Source organism: Notamacropus eugenii, chromosome 2, assembly GCF_028372415.1.
Source record: "Notamacropus eugenii isolate mMacEug1 chromosome 2, mMacEug1.pri_v2, whole genome shotgun sequence".
In the NCBI taxonomy this organism is placed as follows: Eukaryota; Metazoa; Chordata; class Mammalia; order Diprotodontia; family Macropodidae; genus Notamacropus; species Notamacropus eugenii.
Genome location: NC_092873.1, coordinates 80,511,569 through 80,528,318, shown reverse-complemented (window position 1 = coordinate 80,528,318; position 16,750 = coordinate 80,511,569). Strand labels below are relative to the sequence as shown.

Genomic DNA, 16,750 nt, shown 5'->3' with positions numbered 1-16,750 from the left:
ATTGTAAACAGTAACAGCAACATTGTGCAACGACCAGCTTTGATAGACTTAGCTCTTCTCAGCAATACAGTGATCCAAGAAAATCCCAAAAGTCATGATGAAGCATATTATCCACCTCCAAAGAACGGATATTGATTTTATGTGGTTTGAAGCATGCTATTTTTCACTTTCTTTCATCTTTCTCTTATTAGAGTCTTCTTGTACAAGATGACTAATATGGAAATGTTTTACATAATAGCACATGTATAGCCTATATCTGATTGTTTGCCATCTTGGGGAAGGAGGGAAGGTGAGATAGAATTTGGAACTCGAAACTTTAAGTAAAAATGTTTTTAAAGTTGAAAAAAAGTAACTTAACAGTAATAGGGAATCTTGAATGCAGCGAGAGTTTGGGATGGAAAATAAAAGAGTTCAGTTTGGGGCATCTTGAGTTTAAGATATCTATGGGACATCCAGGTTGAGATGTCTAATAAGCAGCTGGAAATGAGAGACTGGAGATCAGGAAAGAAGTTAGGGCTGGATAAATAGATCTGAGAATCATCCTCTAAAAGGTGATCATTGAAACTATGGAAGCTACTGAGATCACCAAGAAAAATACTATAGAGGGAGGACAACAGTTCAGCATCACCTGGGTGACATTCTAGCAAAGGAGACTGAGAAGGAGTGGCCAGATGGATAGGTGGAAAACCAAGGGAGAGGAGTGGCATAAAAAACCTAGAGAGAAAGAAGTATCAAGGAGAAGAAGGTATAGATAGTTCAAGAAGGATGAGAATTGATTGAAGTCCAGAAGATTTGGTAGTTAAAGAGATTTTTTGGTACCTTTGGAGAGAGCAGTTTCAATTGAATGATAAGTTTGGAAGCCATACTGTAGAGAGTTAAGAAAAGAGTGAAAAGAAAAGAAGTGGAAACATAAGAAAGAGAGGAAGAGGTATGTGACAGGACCAATGTCTACCAGGATTACCCCTTCCTTCTACAATGGGATGCAAGAGGGATTAGTTTTGCCTAAATGGTGACAAAGCTCCCTTGACACAATTCACTGTTCACTTAAGGGGGCCACTAGGTGGCTCAAATAGAACCCCAGCCCTGGAATCAGGAGGACTTGAGTGTAAACGTGACCTTAAACACTTACTAGCTGTGTGACCCTGGACAAGTCACTTAACCCTATTTGACTCAGTTTCCTCATCTGTAAAGTGAGCTAGAGAAGGAAATAGTAAACCATTCCAGTATCCCAGCCAAGAAAACCCCACTGGGGTCATGAAGAGTTAGGCATGACTGACTCTACACAAAAAGGACATAAAAAATCCCAACCATGTGGAATTAATAACTCTCCAACTTGGTGGATGTCTGAAGACCACGCCAGCCACCACACCCTGCCTGCTGACCAGATGCTTTTCCACATGGAGAGGAAGTGGGCTGCATCTATAGTAGCTAAACATCACTGTAGTCTTATTGCACATCTTTGCTATGTTAGGACAAGGTAAACAAATCTTTGGTTAACAGACTGACGAGTGTCTCATTTAATCCTAAAATAAAGCAGTGTTAAATGCATCCCTAAACCCCTGACACACAGGCCTAGGACTCCTTGCTCTCACTGCTACTCCCATGTCTTCTCTTTGCTACCATAACTCAGCCACCAACTCTCCTTTAAAATTACTGCATTCTATCTGCATCCTTGTTGCAGTCATCTATGGACCTCCACATCACTAGTTATCTGACTACCTTGCTATAGTGGGGAGCAATATCCTAACTCCTTTCCTTATGCAAATCGGGCTTAGTTTTCCTGAAATATGACAAAGCTATCATCTTTTGAATATTAATTAACAGGATCCTGGTATCAGGCTCACCCCTGCCTCAAAAGAACGTTTTTGGCAAAGCCAAAGAGATTGTCTAGAGAAAAAGGTTATCAATGTCAAGAACAGCAAAAAAAAAAAAAATCAAGAATGATGCAGATTGAGAAAAAAAAAGAGGCAATTAAATTTGTCATTAAAAGACCATTGGTCAGGGTGCAGAAAGCAGTTTCAGCCAAATAATGAGGCTGAAACCAGAGTGCACAGGGTTCAGAAGAAAGTGAGAGGCATCCACTGTAGAGTTTTCTGAAAGAGTTTAGATGTAAAATGGAGGAGAAATAATTAGATTATAGTAGCTAAGTGCCACTAGACTTAGGAGTTTTTAAGGATGGGAAGACACAAATAATATGTAGGCAGCAGGAAAGGAACTAGTACATCTGGGAAGACTGAAGAAATGAGTGGTGATGACAGTGGGGACAATCTTGTGGAGAAGGTGGGACAGATAAGATCAAAGGTGTCTGTGAAGGAGACGACCTTGATAAGGAGAAGGACCAAGTCCTTCATCTAAGACTGGGGTAAAGAAAGAGATAGTAAAAGAGGGAAATGTGCTTGAGTGATGAGAGATGAGGAGGGGATAGTAATTCAGGGTTAAGATTTGGCACATGATTGGTGTTAGGACAAGGGGGCACGGTATTCAAGGGAAGAGGATAGAGTAGAGTTGAATTGGTTCTCCATGCAGTCGAGACAGGGAATATAGCAGACCACAACGAATGCCTGGGAAAGAACTGAGGGGTAGGCAGTGGAGATATTGGTGAGGAAAAAAAAAGGAAAGGACATTAGACGTTTCCTAGTACACATGCATGCAACTCTACCAAGAATGATGCCTGCTGATGCTATATCTTATTCAGTAGTGTCTGGGTGAGATCCATGCCTACCTTGACTTGGGTTTTAGAATCTGTGAAGATGGAATGACTGCAAAAACTCACAACCAGTATGTATATCTCTCAACTCAAAAAGAAGGTAAAGGGAAGAAGACTGGTTTATAACTTCAGTCCAGAAAAAATACTCAAAGAAATTAACGACAATGTATGATGCCCAAGTTTGTGGTTGAGATCTTCAGCTTAGTGAATGTTTTGCTGATAAGTGTTGGTGTTTTTAGGACACTAAGCTACTCCATACTTAGGTGTGGAGAGGCTGGGCAAATTACAAAATGTCCCCAAGGCTGGAAGGAGGAGAAGAAGAGCCTGCATGGACAATGCACAACAATCATTTATTACCAATAGGTGAATTAGACAATTAGATTTGAATGAGTGGAGACAAACGGCCACTCAGCAGACTCTTAAGTGAAAAGCACTGTCTTCCAGTCATGCAAAGACTACCTAAGACAGTGGCTCCGAAACAGACATTCCCAAGTGAAGAACAACTGGTTCAGATAACGAGAGAGGACTGAATGCAGAGGTAAACACTAGATCTGGAGTCAGAAAGACCTAAGTTCAAATTTAACCTCAGACACTTACTGTGTGACCTTGGGTAAGTCACTTAACCTCTATTTCCTCTACCGTAAAATGGGATACCTACTTCCCAGGCTTGTTTTGTAAAGCACTCACAATGCTGTCTGGCACATAGCAGCTGCTATATTAATGTATATTCCCTCCCTATAAATGCATATTTCCTTCCTCCCCTTTTCTGCCTATTATTGCTTCAGTCATAAAGATTCGTAGGATATAGTGATACTTCACGGAGCATAATAACGCTACTAGTTGGTCTGAGTCCTCTGCAAGTTCAGATTTAGGAAAGCAGGACCATAATTCTGATGAGAATTGGGATCAACCCTTACATAACAGAACTGGGATAGACAGAGAGGTCAGCAGATCACAGGTCTATCCAACCAGAGACAGACTAATGTCCCAGATTGAACTTGGTGGAATGGTTACATGTATAGCCAGATGAAGATACTAATATTTCCTTCTGTACTATGAGCCCTACCTGACATGTTTATTGATTCACATATTAATAATTGCTGTACATTTACACATTTTATTATTTCTTTGCTCTGGTTTACACTTATTTTCTGTGTATGGCATGCCTTGTAACTATATTAATTTGTTGGCCAGTTTAGTTTTTTCTGTTAGTCATATGCAAATAACTTCATTTTTTTTTTAATTTTGAGGGTATACATATGCTATCACTTGGATTTTGTTTGCTGTTATGCAGTGTATAGCACAAATATATGTACTGCTGAAACACAGCAACTCTGTTGCTGAAACACTCCTAACAAATCCTGCATTTACTTTAGATCTATAGTTACTGAAGCAGCTGGTCAGATAATGTTCTGCATGTACTGAGTCTATTGCAGAGTTTGGGGGTTTTTTTGGTTTGGTTTTTTTTGGTGTCATGGCTCCCTCTACAGTTTGGTGAAGTCCATGGTTCTTAGAGTAATGTTTTCAAATGCATAAAATAAAATATAAAGGATTACAAAAGAAATATTATTGAAATAGCAATTTATATTTTTTTTAAAGTTCACAGATCCGGGATCAATAACTGCTAGTCTACTGTATACATCATTGATGAATATTTGCAAACGCTAACACCCTGGTATGCTGGGCTAATCATCTTTATTCTGTTAAGTGCTGATATAATTTAAAATTATACAAAGTCCAGATGTTAAGTGCACTGCAGCCAATTTTGTAAGAGACTGCAAAATTCCAAACACCATGTGATAGGAATTTGAGAACTGATGTGATTCGAGGATTTGTAGTTCACAGCGACAAGCATTCCTTCTCAATTCTGACAGTTACTTTGGATTACTATAATGATCTTATGTGGCAGCTAGGTGGCGCAGTGGATAGAGCTCTGGCCCTGGAGTCAGGAGGACCTGAGTTCAAATGCAGCCTTGGATAATTACTAGCTGTGTGACCCTAGACAAGTCACTTAACCCTGTTTGCCCCAGTTCCTCATCTGTAAAATGATTTGGAGAAGGAAATGACAAACACGGAGGGCCAGATACAACTGAAATGACTCAACAACAATGCTTTTAGAGTTGGAAGGTGGATTTGAGCAATGGTCAGGAATTTTTGGTTTGTCTTTCTAAATTAAATTTCTTTTATTCTAACCTTAAGAAACACCAAATAAGACAAGCATTTTTCCACATACAAAGCAAAATAGAGTAATGGGATTGCACTTGCATTCACAAATTCGCACCAGAAGCATTTGAATATCCCTCCAGGTATACAACAGATTCTCTATGTTCTTTTTCAAGCTTGTCTGTATTTCCTCCTGACTTTCCTTCTGTTCTCTTCTGCACATTTTAAAATGCTTCAGTGGCCTTCTTTCTTACGTTTCTTCTTTTCCCCCTATTTTGCCCCCTTACTTCCCAATCTTCTCAAAAAACCAAAAACCCAACATGTTGAAAGTAAATAGAATCCTTGATCAAATAAACATAATGAAGCAAAACAAATTCTCACATTAGCTCTGTCCAAAAATATGTCTCATTCTTCACCTCACGATTAGGAGGAATTTAGCATATTTTATCCTTTTCCCAGGGAGTTTTTAAAGAGACACATACAGTCTGTAAGTTAGTAAACAGAGGATGGGGGACCCAATGAATAACATAGCAGAAGCCTTGGGGGAGATGGAATCTCCAGGCTGACCCAAGACTTAATGAGCCAAGCTGGAAAGAAACGAAGGAAGAGCTGAGGTGCAGCGTGGCCCATCTGGCCTCTTGCAAGTATCCTGGAACAAGTTTCAGGTTGAAACTGCCATTTGGAATCACCTTTTCAAAGATGGCGAAAGTTCCAAAAGGTTTATCCACTCTGTGTCTATTTCCCCACCCCATGCCTGTTCAGTAACCAGAATTATGGCATACTCTCCTTGCTTCTTTTACTGAAGGATTGCCCGTATCCTGATTTTTTCTCCAACATAAAGAAGCCAGAGCTGGAAATACACAAAATTTTAATTAGAGTCAGAGCCAAACCTATCTGGATGTTAGGAATTTTCTTGACTTCTGAGCCAGTAGGATTACCGAAAGTGGATTTCAGAGACAACATAGCTGACTCCATTTTGCCCTGTATGTGCCCCTTTTTTATTACCTGATGTTGTTGAGTTTAGTCATATCTGACTCTTTGGGACCCCTTTTTGGGTTTTCTGGGTAAAGATACTGGAGTGGTTTGCCATTTCCTTCTCCAGCTCATTTTACAGATGAGGAAACCGAGGCAAATTAGGTTAAATGACTTGCTCATGATGACACAGCTAGTAATTATCTGAGTCTAGGTTTCAACTCAAGATGAATCTTCCAGATTCTCAGCCCAGTGCTCTATCTGCTGTGCCACCTGGCTACCTCTACATGATGACCTTAAAGCAAAGTGTCTTCTTCATAATCTCCCTCTTAATGGCTTTATGACTACAAAAGAGGACTGGGAGGACTTTGATAGTTCAAGGAAATTATCCCTTTCTACTTTATATTATCTGATAAAGACATGACTTGCACTTGACTTTGTTTTGAGTGAGGGAGGGCTGTGCAGGTCACCAGCCTCACTTCTCCTCCAGAGCCATCTGAATCCAGTGACCAGATATTCATCAGGATGACTGGAGATGACTCAGGATGAGGCAATTGGGGTTAAGTGACTTGCCCAAGGTCACATAGCTAGTGAATGTCAAGTGTCCAAGGTGAGATTTGAACTCAGGTCCTCCTGACTCCTGCACTGGTGCTCTATTCACTGCACCACCTAGCTGCCTTGGCTACTTCTTAAACAGGCCTATTCGATGAATGGGTATTGCCTCACCCTAAGTAAGTACCTGCAAAGACCTTGGCCTAAAGGGCTCAAGGTCTCCCAGTGCATCCTGGGTCATCCCCAGTCATCCTGAGGAATATCAAGTCACTGGATTCAGATGGCTCTGGAGGAGAAGTGAGGCCAGTGACCTGCACAGCCCTCCCTCATTCAAAACAAAGTCAAGTGCAAGTCATGTAATTATTTCTCTGATGGCATGGTCTTCTTTGGCAATGAAAGACAAACACAATCTGATAAAGAATATAGGTGGCACAGTGGATAGAGTGTTGGGCCTGGAGTTAGGAAGACTTGGTCAAATCTGGCCTCAGATACTTACTAGTTGTGTGACCATGAGCAAGTCACTTAACCTTGTTTGCCTCGGTTTCCTCATCTGTAAAATGAGCTGGAGAAGGAAATGGTAAACCACTCCAGTATCTTTGCCAAGAAAACCCCAAATGGGGTCAAGACCTGGACTGAGCAACAACTTTAAAAGTACATAGTAGGGTTTAACAAATGCTTAAATGATTAAGAAGGTATTGTTTCCTTTGGGTAGAGAATATAAATGGCTCTGATAACAAGGACACATTCTGTCCTTTGTAACAAGGGATAAAAATCCTCTTTTTTTGTTAAGTATATTTACCTACCTGGAGATCAACCTGCTCTGATCAAGCTGCTCAGTAAGAAATAATCTTCCCTTTTGTTCCTGTCTGGCTCCAGTAGCTTTGGAGAGGGGAATGCAGAAATGACATCTACTGAGTTATCCCATATCTCACATTCATCAGCGGTATGTCTCACTCTGAAGGAAGAAACTGCAGTTTTTCCTAAGTCTGTTTCCTGTGCTAATTTACTGGCCAGTGGATGAGAGAATTCACACAACATTCTATTACTCATTTTCCATCTGATATATAAATTCCATAAAACATCCAAAAAAAGGGACCAAGCGCACTTGAGGGCCATTATATTGTCTTTAAGCTAGAAGTGTTGTTAATGGGTGTGGCTAATTAACTCTCCAACCTACTAGAAGAGAAGGGGGGGTGAGAGATTAAGCTCCACCCCCCCCTGGAAAGGGAGAAAAGAGCACAGAGGATTGAGTAACATCTGTAATGCTACCCTCCAGGGTCAATATCTACTATTGTAACAGCACCTGTATCTAATTTGTAAAGGGGTCATTTTTCTAACTGACGTGATGCATAATCAAAAACTTTTGGAGACCACTATGTCAGAGCAGGGGAGCCAGGTGGCGCAGTGAATACAGTCCTGGCTTGGACTTGGGAAGATGGGAGTTCAAATCCAACCTCTGGCAGTTACTACCTAAGTCACTTAAACCCTATTTGCCTCAGTTCTTCAACTGTAACATGGGGATGTACTGGAGAAGGAAATGGCAAACCACTGCAGTGTCTCTACCAAGAAAACCCCATGGTTACAAAGAGCAAGACATGTCCAAACAATTCCAGAGATGATTCCCTTTTGTCAGGAGTTAAAAGTAGCAGGTAACTGCCATGGGGCTGTGGCCTAAAGGACCATGGATTAAGCTAAGGCTAAGGAATGAGAACTTGGAGGGCTTAAAAAGACCCCTCTAATCTGACCCTAACCCTAACAGGGTAGTTTTCTTTATGTATCCTTGTAATACCTTGCCATTGCATATTATCTTACGTTATTCTACCCTATAGAATGTGTAGCAATGGAGGGAAGAAAGACGGAACTGATTCCACAATCAAGCATCCAGTTATGGTGACTGCAAAAGGAAAAAGGAAAATTAAGTGTATCTAGCTGGGAATCATCCTCTCCCACTAGGGTACCCCCGCATCCTAGTGAGCCTGATCTGACCGAGGATCTTTTAGACTTTTCTATTTGTCACAAGATTTGGATGTCTTGCCATCCATCCATCACCACCAGTGCTCTTGCAGGCCTTTCACCAAAAATCAGGATAGGGATGGGACTAATGAAAGGAAATGAGAAGCTTATTGCCACAGATAAAACAAGGCCAGTTAGTTAAATCAGTAACTTGCTTTATTATTGCTCAGATTTGAGTTCAAACAAACAGCATTAAACAAATAAAAACTTTTCAATAACATCTCCTAGAGGATTTCACTTCACCTCCAACCCACTGAAAAAGAGTTAGGGAGTGGCTGAGCAGGGAGGGAAGAACAAGAGATGAAATTATACACAACTATTCCTCAGATAAAACCAAAGAGAGCTCATCCTCCTCTTCTGTGGGAGCCTCCTCCTTTTGATTAAACCCTTCTCTAACTTCTTCCACGAGTTGTTCTATGTTCAGGTCACTGGAGGCCTTATTCTCAAGAAGAGGATTCTTGGACACTGACCCCTGGGGATCACTCTTTTTTCCTGGACTTTGGGTTGCTGGGAACTGGTTTTGGGGAGCTTTATCTCCTCCTCTCTCAGGCAGTTTGGTCACTGTGGTCTTTCTTTGGGGAGCTGTAAATTTTTTCTTAAGGCCTAAATGGAAAAGGAAGTAACAGTTAGAGAATGTTGTGTCTGTAATCACCCTTCTCTGAGTCAAACTCCTTATATACTGGGTTCCTATCACACTAATTTCCAGGGGAAATGATCTAGCTTCCTTCATTCTCTGGTAACTTGATCAATCAAATAGTTATTCAGTGCTTACTATATGCAAGGACATACTAGGCACTGTCACTTAAGAGATGTTTCCTCCTCTATTAAAGTTTTAGCCCCTCCCCTTTGGAGCAGTCATCTCTTTAGAGGAATTAAAAGTTAAATTAATGCTAAATTAACGGAAGGAATCTGGGGAGTATGAACCCTGGTAGTAACAATAGTGAAGATACCCCCTCCTCAGCTGTACACCTTCATATACCTTTGGCCAGGTCTCGGTTCATATCTGGCTGATCAGGCTGTGAATCCCCACTGCTTCCTCTGTTCTCCACTGAGAACACAGAGGTGCTGCCTTGTAAAGGTGACTTCTTATTTCTCTTCTTTCTGGGGGTCTCATCTTGCTCATCTGTCACGTCCCCCCCCCCAAGACAACAAAGGAATTGATTGCATTTGTCTTTGAGGTAGGTTGGCTGTGCCACGCACACTCCCTGCTTTTGATCCAGCTACCCTACCCTCATCTGAACCCACTTATGTCTTTTCCACCTGCACCCTCCTCACTTCTCTTCACATATCTCCTCAAAGCCTGCCTCCTTCAGGAAGTCTTATTTAGCTGAGGAAAAGGAAAGATCTTTCAGCCTAAGTTTTTGTAATAAGGATGCAAAGATAAGAGGGGCTCTCCGTATTCCTGAGTGACACCCAACTCCCTCCCTCTGAGGTTTTCTAGCTCTTTTTTCTTCCAGTCCTGCTGTCTATCTCAATTCTTGGCTCTAGAGCTAAGGCAGCAATCAAGATTGGGATGCAGAAACCTGGAGAAGGGAGAGTCACAGCCTGGTGAGGGGACACTAGGGCTCCTTCCTACCTGGGCGACCCTTTACTATTCCTGCATCCATCCCAGCTGGGGGCCCCCTTACTAACCCAAAGACATGTCTTATTTCCAGCTGGCCTCTCACCTTCTAGTCTGAGTTTCTTCTTGGAGGTGTGTATTGGATTGTAATTAGTTGAACAGGGTTCCTAGGGGAGGGAGATAAAAGGTGAGAATGAAACTAAGCCTCAACGTTTTATTTTTAATGAATGAGACACTCCAAAGTGGTTGGTGGAAAAGGAGAGTCAAATTTGATTCATTGTATAGTATGGAGAAAGAAAGGAGTTGTGTGGTAATCTTCCCAATATACTCAGGCCTGGATAATTAAGGGCTTTATGTTAAAATCACAGAATCATACACCTAGAGCTGGAAAGGAATTTAGAGACTATCTGGGCCAACCTTCTTATTTTACAGATGAGGAAACTGAGACCCATTAAGTGATGGATATGGGGGAAGACTGAGAGAAAGTACATAATTAGAAAGTCTACTGAATTAGAATTAATGACTTAATCATTAAGCATTGGGAAATTAAACTTTTAAAGGAAATGTGGGACCTTGGAATTAGTCCCTTTCAGTAGCCAAATTCTGCACTTGATATATCATTCCTTTAAATCCTCATAATTCCTTGTATTTTTGCTTCTCCTCTTACCTCTCTACTAAACTGTTCTCTCCAACGTCATCAACAGCCTTCACATCAGAATTCTCCTTCTATCAATAAATGCAACTGTCTTTTTTTCTAATTATCCTTTCTGAATTTCCTGAAGCGTCTGCCATTACAAACCACGCTCTCCTTGAGAGGCCCTCTTCCCATAGCCTCTGATGCTGAACTTTCATAGTTCTCTTACTTCTTTTGATGGCTCATCTTTATTCCAAACCTTAATCACGGATGCCCCCAAAGTTATCCTTAGTCTTTTTGGTTTTTTTCCTTGCACTTTCCCCACTGATGATCTCATTCATTCCCAAAACTTTAACCATATGTAGATAGATAACTCTGAAATCTAGATCTCCACCTTCATCTTTCTACTGTGCTCTAGTATTTCCAAATGACTGCTAATCAAGGATAAGCTGGTAAACATTTAACAACCACTTCTCCTTAAAAAAAAAAAAGTGTACATGATACACTTTTAAGTTTAATCTGTATTATTAACATTTTATCCGTCACTTTCTTAAGTCTAGACAATCAACACAACCATCAACCAAGTCCTGTTTTGTATCATTTGCCAATATAAGAAATGTAAATTCTCACACTGAAAACTAAACAATTGTTTCTTGGCTGCAGCACACTCCTGCTCCTGGGTATGTCCATATGGACGTCAGCACCTCTAAGTCAAGATGTCCAATACTGAATTCATCTTGTCCCTCAAAGCTATCTTCCCTAAATTCTCTATTTCTATCATTAGAATCACCATCTTCAAAGTCACCCAAGCTCATCATCTTGGAATCATCTCTGATCCTTCCCTTTCCCTCAATTTATATGTTCAAATAATTGCCAAGGACTGTTTATTCTACCTCCCCAAAAATCTCTCACAGTCACCCCTTCTTTTCTACCCCCACAGTAACCACCCTAATGGAGGATCTCAAGTCATCTAAACTTTCAGAATAACTTCCTCATACATCTTCCTGCCTCAAGTTTCTCCCGTCTCCAATCCATTCTCCATGTCTCTGCCCCCAAGATGTTACCAAGGCACCATTATGGTATGACTTCTCTACTCAAAACCCTTAAGTGACTGATCCTACTTTTACAGATCCTCTGGCCTTGCTCTGACTTACCTTTCCATCTTTATCTCATACCACCTTAACATAATTTGTCTTCCAGTTAAACAGAACTCCTCTCTATCCCCTATTCCCATTCCTCTCCGGACTTTTATTCATGCTCTTCTCCTATACCCTTTCTCCCCCCCATCTCCTCTTTCTATTAAAGTCCCTTTCTTTCTTCAATATCCAAGTCAGGTTCCATCTCCTTCAAAATGCCTTCCCTAATCCTAACCCAACCCTGCCAATGAACACGATCTCTTCTTCTTCTGTACAGTCCTCTTTGATCTATTCAGAACACCTCAAATAGAAAACTTCATATTATTCATAGGATGTTGGATTCTTCCTTTACACTTTTCTCACTCTCTCCAAAACAAAATTATTTGTGTACATGTCTTTCCCACTTTCCCTACATTAAAATTTAATGTCATTAAGATCAGGGCCTTTGTGGTATTTATCTTTGTATCCTCAGCATGTATCATAACACCTTCCATATTAATATGTCACTTAGTAAATGTTTGTTTAATTGAATTGAATTTATTCAATTAGTTTGCCTGGAAAAGAGAAAGAATCCAAAGGAAACCAGTGAGTAAATATCAACTGTTATCACTATAAAAGTCTTAAAATTTCATATGTGGGTGGAGACAAGAGTGACTGATACTCTCTGTATTCACACTGGGGATATGACCAAAGGAAATAATATACGGGACTAAAGTTAGACTCAAGAAAGAATTTTCAAATTTTACTATATCAAGGGATATTGTTCAAGGAATCCCTGAGCAATTAATTTTCTTCTAGCCTAACTGATGAATTTATAGAAGGGATAGGGCACATAACAGAAAAGAACTGTTAATACCTTAAAATACAAAACAGTTTGCATTTTGTTCCCCTTTTAGGAGGTGTATGGTTCTCCAGTTATGCTCGATGGACTAGAGCAGTTACTGACTGTCTGAAGGGCTGGCTACTCACCAGTGGCCCTTTAAAAAGCAAGACAAACACACTCACACGTACACATACACAGTCACACACACTGTAAGAAGTTAGCTGAGTTAGGAGACAACTCTGAACATAAGCTCTGTGAACCCAAGAAAGAGCCAGCTAGTTACAGAAGAAGGAGCCAGCCCTTTAGGGGTGAATGTCTTTTGCAGGGAGGAGATTAGGCTCCCACAAGTCATGACAACTTGAGTGGAGCTACGTGTCCATAAGAAATACCAACCCAATAGGGAGTATGTTGAGTCAGCCTAAGCAGAAGACCTGGGGCTGCCAACTAGGGATTGAGCTACAGAAAAGAACAGGCCCAAGGAACTCAGAGGATTGACCTGTGCAGTAAAGAAACTACAGCCTGGTGGAACGGCAGGAGGACAATGACAAAAAAGGAGAGGACATCTAGGCTCACAGTACCAGAGCTGTGAAGGCCTTCTACATGCACGCATCTCTACCTGTACACTCTGTATATATTTGATCTTCCCACGATGCTGGTAAGTATCTGTGGTATATGAGGGAATGTTCTGATGCGGATGTTTCTGTTATGTCATCTTAGCAAATACTTTCCTTTGAGACAAATATGGCAACTTGGTCAATTATTTAAGATAAATGGTGGGGGCTCATGAACTACAATTTTAGGAATTTAGAACTAGAGAGTATCTGGAACCTGGAAATAGTCACCCTTCTTAGGAACCACCTAGACATGGATAACTAAATGAGTAAAAAAAGTGGACACAGCTTATCCAAAGATGTTTAAGGTTAGAAGATGAACCTGTTTGGAATGCTCTGTGGTGAGAACAGGATGAGTAAATGGCCTACACTAAGCAGATAGCACTATAATTTGTTTAATTTAACAGGCTTACCCTTGAGAGTGTACTAAGAGGAAACCCTGAGATTTATATTTAGACTAACTTGTGAGGCAGATCTTACCTTGTCTCTTTCCTTTGAAATACAAGATTTTGAGCTTTTAGCCTTTTGAGGCTTTCCAGCTTCTTGGAAGTCTAGGATAGATAAGAGAAGGACACTTCAAATGATCATTTTTTAAAAGCTCAGCCCAGTGTGTATAGCTTCTTCCACCTCCCTTTACCTTTGCACTGTATTCTGAAATATAGAAAATTCTAGATATGTGCTTTTCCCTCTTCACAGATCTAATCACCAACTTGATTCCCCTATTTCCTCCCCTTCTTTTCTCTAATTCTCTGTTCTTTCCTATCAGTCTCATTCATTAAGCTGACTCTTTTTCTATGCAAAGAGCCCTGAACTAAAGTGGCTGAAGGGAAACAAAAAAGCAGAAGACAGCTTCACCTCAACAAGAGATATCCCATATTTCACCCCCAGCCCAAACTTCCCTCCCTACCTTCTTCCTCCTCACTGCTGCTAGACTTCTCTGCATCCGCCTTATAGCGGATGTGGAAACCAAACAAGCTAACTCGATCCTAGAAAAAGGGAGGAGGGGAGGGAGAAGAGATGGGAACAGGGATAGGAAAAACAAGCCCATTAGCTGCCCTCTCCCCTCTGCAGCCAGCTTTGATTCTTCTGGATTTGGATTTTGGAGATTCTGCTTAGGTTTTTCATCTATTTTTGTTCAATTTGCAATGGATTTGCCTTAATTATAGGTTTACTTTAATACTTTTTTTATCTGTGACTTCTGAGGGAGATGAAATAACTGTGGCTCATCTTTCCTAATGGCAGAGCAAACTAAAGTGAACAGCTGACATGACAGCAAGAGGGAGCAAGGTTAGATCTTGAGAGGGTGAAACCTGAGGCTAAAAAGGAGCTGGCGTTTTCTTAGCACAGGAAGGACTGAGAGAGACTACCTTTCTCAGAGGCAGGGGAAGGAATCAGATTAAACAGGGTAGGGGGTATCAGTGAGGAAGAGGGTAAACATGTCTTCAGATCATGACTGTGCTGTGGGAGAGGAGTAGCTGAGGAGTGATCAAAGGGGTCTGAACATTCTTCCACCTGAATATTGATCTGCTGGGCCTCTCGAGCCATTGCTAGGGCTGCCATCAGCTTCTGGCTGTAGTCTTTGTTCTTGATCTTTTTCTGGAATGGCAAAAAGTTAAATATTAAGGGTTGACTACATTTCATGGTGATGACAAGAGGAGTAAATTCTAGGATATTTCCAATATGCCAAGCCTCTAAAAATCTACAAAGGGCCTCCTAGTTATGCTAAGCTATTCTTGCTTCCCATTTTCCCAGGCTGAAAGTCCCCCACACCCAGCAATATTTTCAGCCAACAAACGGGGAGTTTCCCTTAGACATTCTAAGATAGATATGAGGGAAACTTGATCTAGACAAGTGTGTTGTGCTGGGCAAGGCTGAGCTGATTCCACAAATTTTAGGTCTGTGCTCTGGTTTTCTTTAGGCCCAGATACCTGATTTCCCAGAGGCCACTCTCACCTTCAGAACTGGTGTAACCCCAGCTGGCACTGGGCAGTACTGACCTTCACCCACACTCCTGCCAAAGTTATTTCAAAGTAATTTCAATAAGAGGTCTGGATTTTAAGTCAGAGGACTTGAGTTCACTTCCAAGCTTTGTAATTTACTACCTGTGTGAGGTAGGGCAGGTCACTTAGTCCTTCTGGATGACTTCTAAATTTCTTTTCAGCTTTAAACAATCATATGTACTGGGAACAACAGGCTATAGTCAGGGACCTTAAAGGGAATGGAGGCTTGCTGGCCTGATGTAGGCTTATATCTGAGAGGCAAATTCAAACTTGGGCTTGTCCCTCTCCAAACTTCTCCCAGGAGATTCCAAAGAAGCCCAAGGATACTGACAGATATATGATGGAGTAGGAGGTTCCCTCTACCTTGACTCCTGAGAGCTCCTCACCGGTTCAATCTCTGCCAGGGACAGATCCTGGAAGCTCTTCAACATGTTGGAAGGAATCCAGGCTCGAGAAACAACATCCCCAAAAAACGTCACATGGTATTTGGACTGGAATCAGAGAGATGTTCCTGATAAAGCCCTATGTCCTTCCCCTAATTCTGTTCCCCTAGCCTACAAAAACTGGGGCAGGGAGGAGAGTTTGGGAAGCCACTGGGGAGTGGACACCTGGTTTCATATGCTACTTGAGCCCTACCCTATCTCTTAAGGGAATTTGTTATGAAATCTAATGTCTTTCCTTTCTATTTTCTTATACTTTTCTCTTATTTTGCTCTTAGAGTTTCTATTCTGCATACATTTATTTATTAAATTTATTATTAAGATCATGTCATAATAAGGAACATTGTATCTATTTCTAGATAAACCTCTGGGTATTTGTCTCTATCAACAGACGACCCTATGTATGTGTTTCTGCTTGTGTCCCTTAACTATGTATGACCCTATACGTATTTATATACGCCTGTCTTTGCAAGAGGGTCTTTAAGTCCTAAGGAAAGCACCTTCTTTTCTAGTCAAATGCTCTATGGGGATCTGATTCTCACATTCCAGAAAGAAAAGAAGTTGTCAGGCAAGATCAAACTCACAGGCAGGGGTTCTTGCGGAGAACCAAAGAGGAAATACTGCTCCAGATCAGGATCTGATTCTATCATCCCAGGCCACCTGCACAACAGAGATTGGGAGGGAGAGGAGAATTAGGGCACTACATGAACTGAACCCAACTCAGAGCAACATATTCCTAAAACAGATTTTTTTCACCAAGAAGCCTTCATGACACACTCTTCCTCAGTCTTAGCTCCTTTCTGTAGCACAGCCAATGAATGGGAATGGCTGGTAGCAGATGGGGACAGTGTATGGAGAATTGTAGACTCCTTTCAATGTTATCCTTTGCCCTGCCCAGGCGCTCTAACAGAACAAAGGGTTTGAGCGCACCTGTGTGAGTGCATTTCTAGAAAAGGATGTGCCCTTTTTGTCCTTATTTTTAGTTTGCAGGTCTCCTACACTTCAAAATCAGAAATTATGCCTTGAGGACCACTCCTTACATTCCTTTTCAAGGTCTCTTCTGTTTCCTCCCTGTCAGGAAGATGGGGAATACAAAAACAGTCTCCCATCTCAGAACTCCATCCTTTTTATCGCCTTA

The 16,750-nt window shown here is 41.2% G+C and overlaps 1 protein-coding gene across 11 annotated transcripts in view; it reads right to left on the bottom strand.

Moving 5' to 3' along the window:
- Window positions 1–8,545: 8,545 nt before the first annotated feature.
- The window catches only part of ZCWPW1 (zinc finger CW-type and PWWP domain containing 1), a 43,313-nt gene continuing 35,108 nt past the window's right edge, over window positions 8,546–16,750 (bottom strand). For 8 of the 11 annotated variants that reach the window (XM_072641414.1, XM_072641413.1, XM_072641409.1 and 5 more), the window contains 8 exons: window positions 16,197–16,272; window positions 15,559–15,663; window positions 14,685–14,768; window positions 14,080–14,158; window positions 13,653–13,723; window positions 10,075–10,135; window positions 9,387–9,530; window positions 8,546–9,010 (listed from right to left, as the gene is read on the bottom strand). In XM_072641414.1, the coding sequence (XP_072497515.1) occupies window positions 8,724–9,010; window positions 9,387–9,530; window positions 10,075–10,135; window positions 13,653–13,723; window positions 14,080–14,158; window positions 14,685–14,768; window positions 15,559–15,663; window positions 16,197–16,272 (907 nt within the window). In that variant the 3' untranslated portion in view covers window positions 8,546–8,723. The remainder of the gene's footprint in view (window positions 9,011–9,386; window positions 9,531–10,074; window positions 10,136–13,652; window positions 13,724–14,079; window positions 14,159–14,684; window positions 14,769–15,558; window positions 15,664–16,196; window positions 16,273–16,750) is intronic. The other 3 variants (XM_072641417.1, XM_072641418.1, XM_072641419.1) reach the window with 1 other exon arrangement.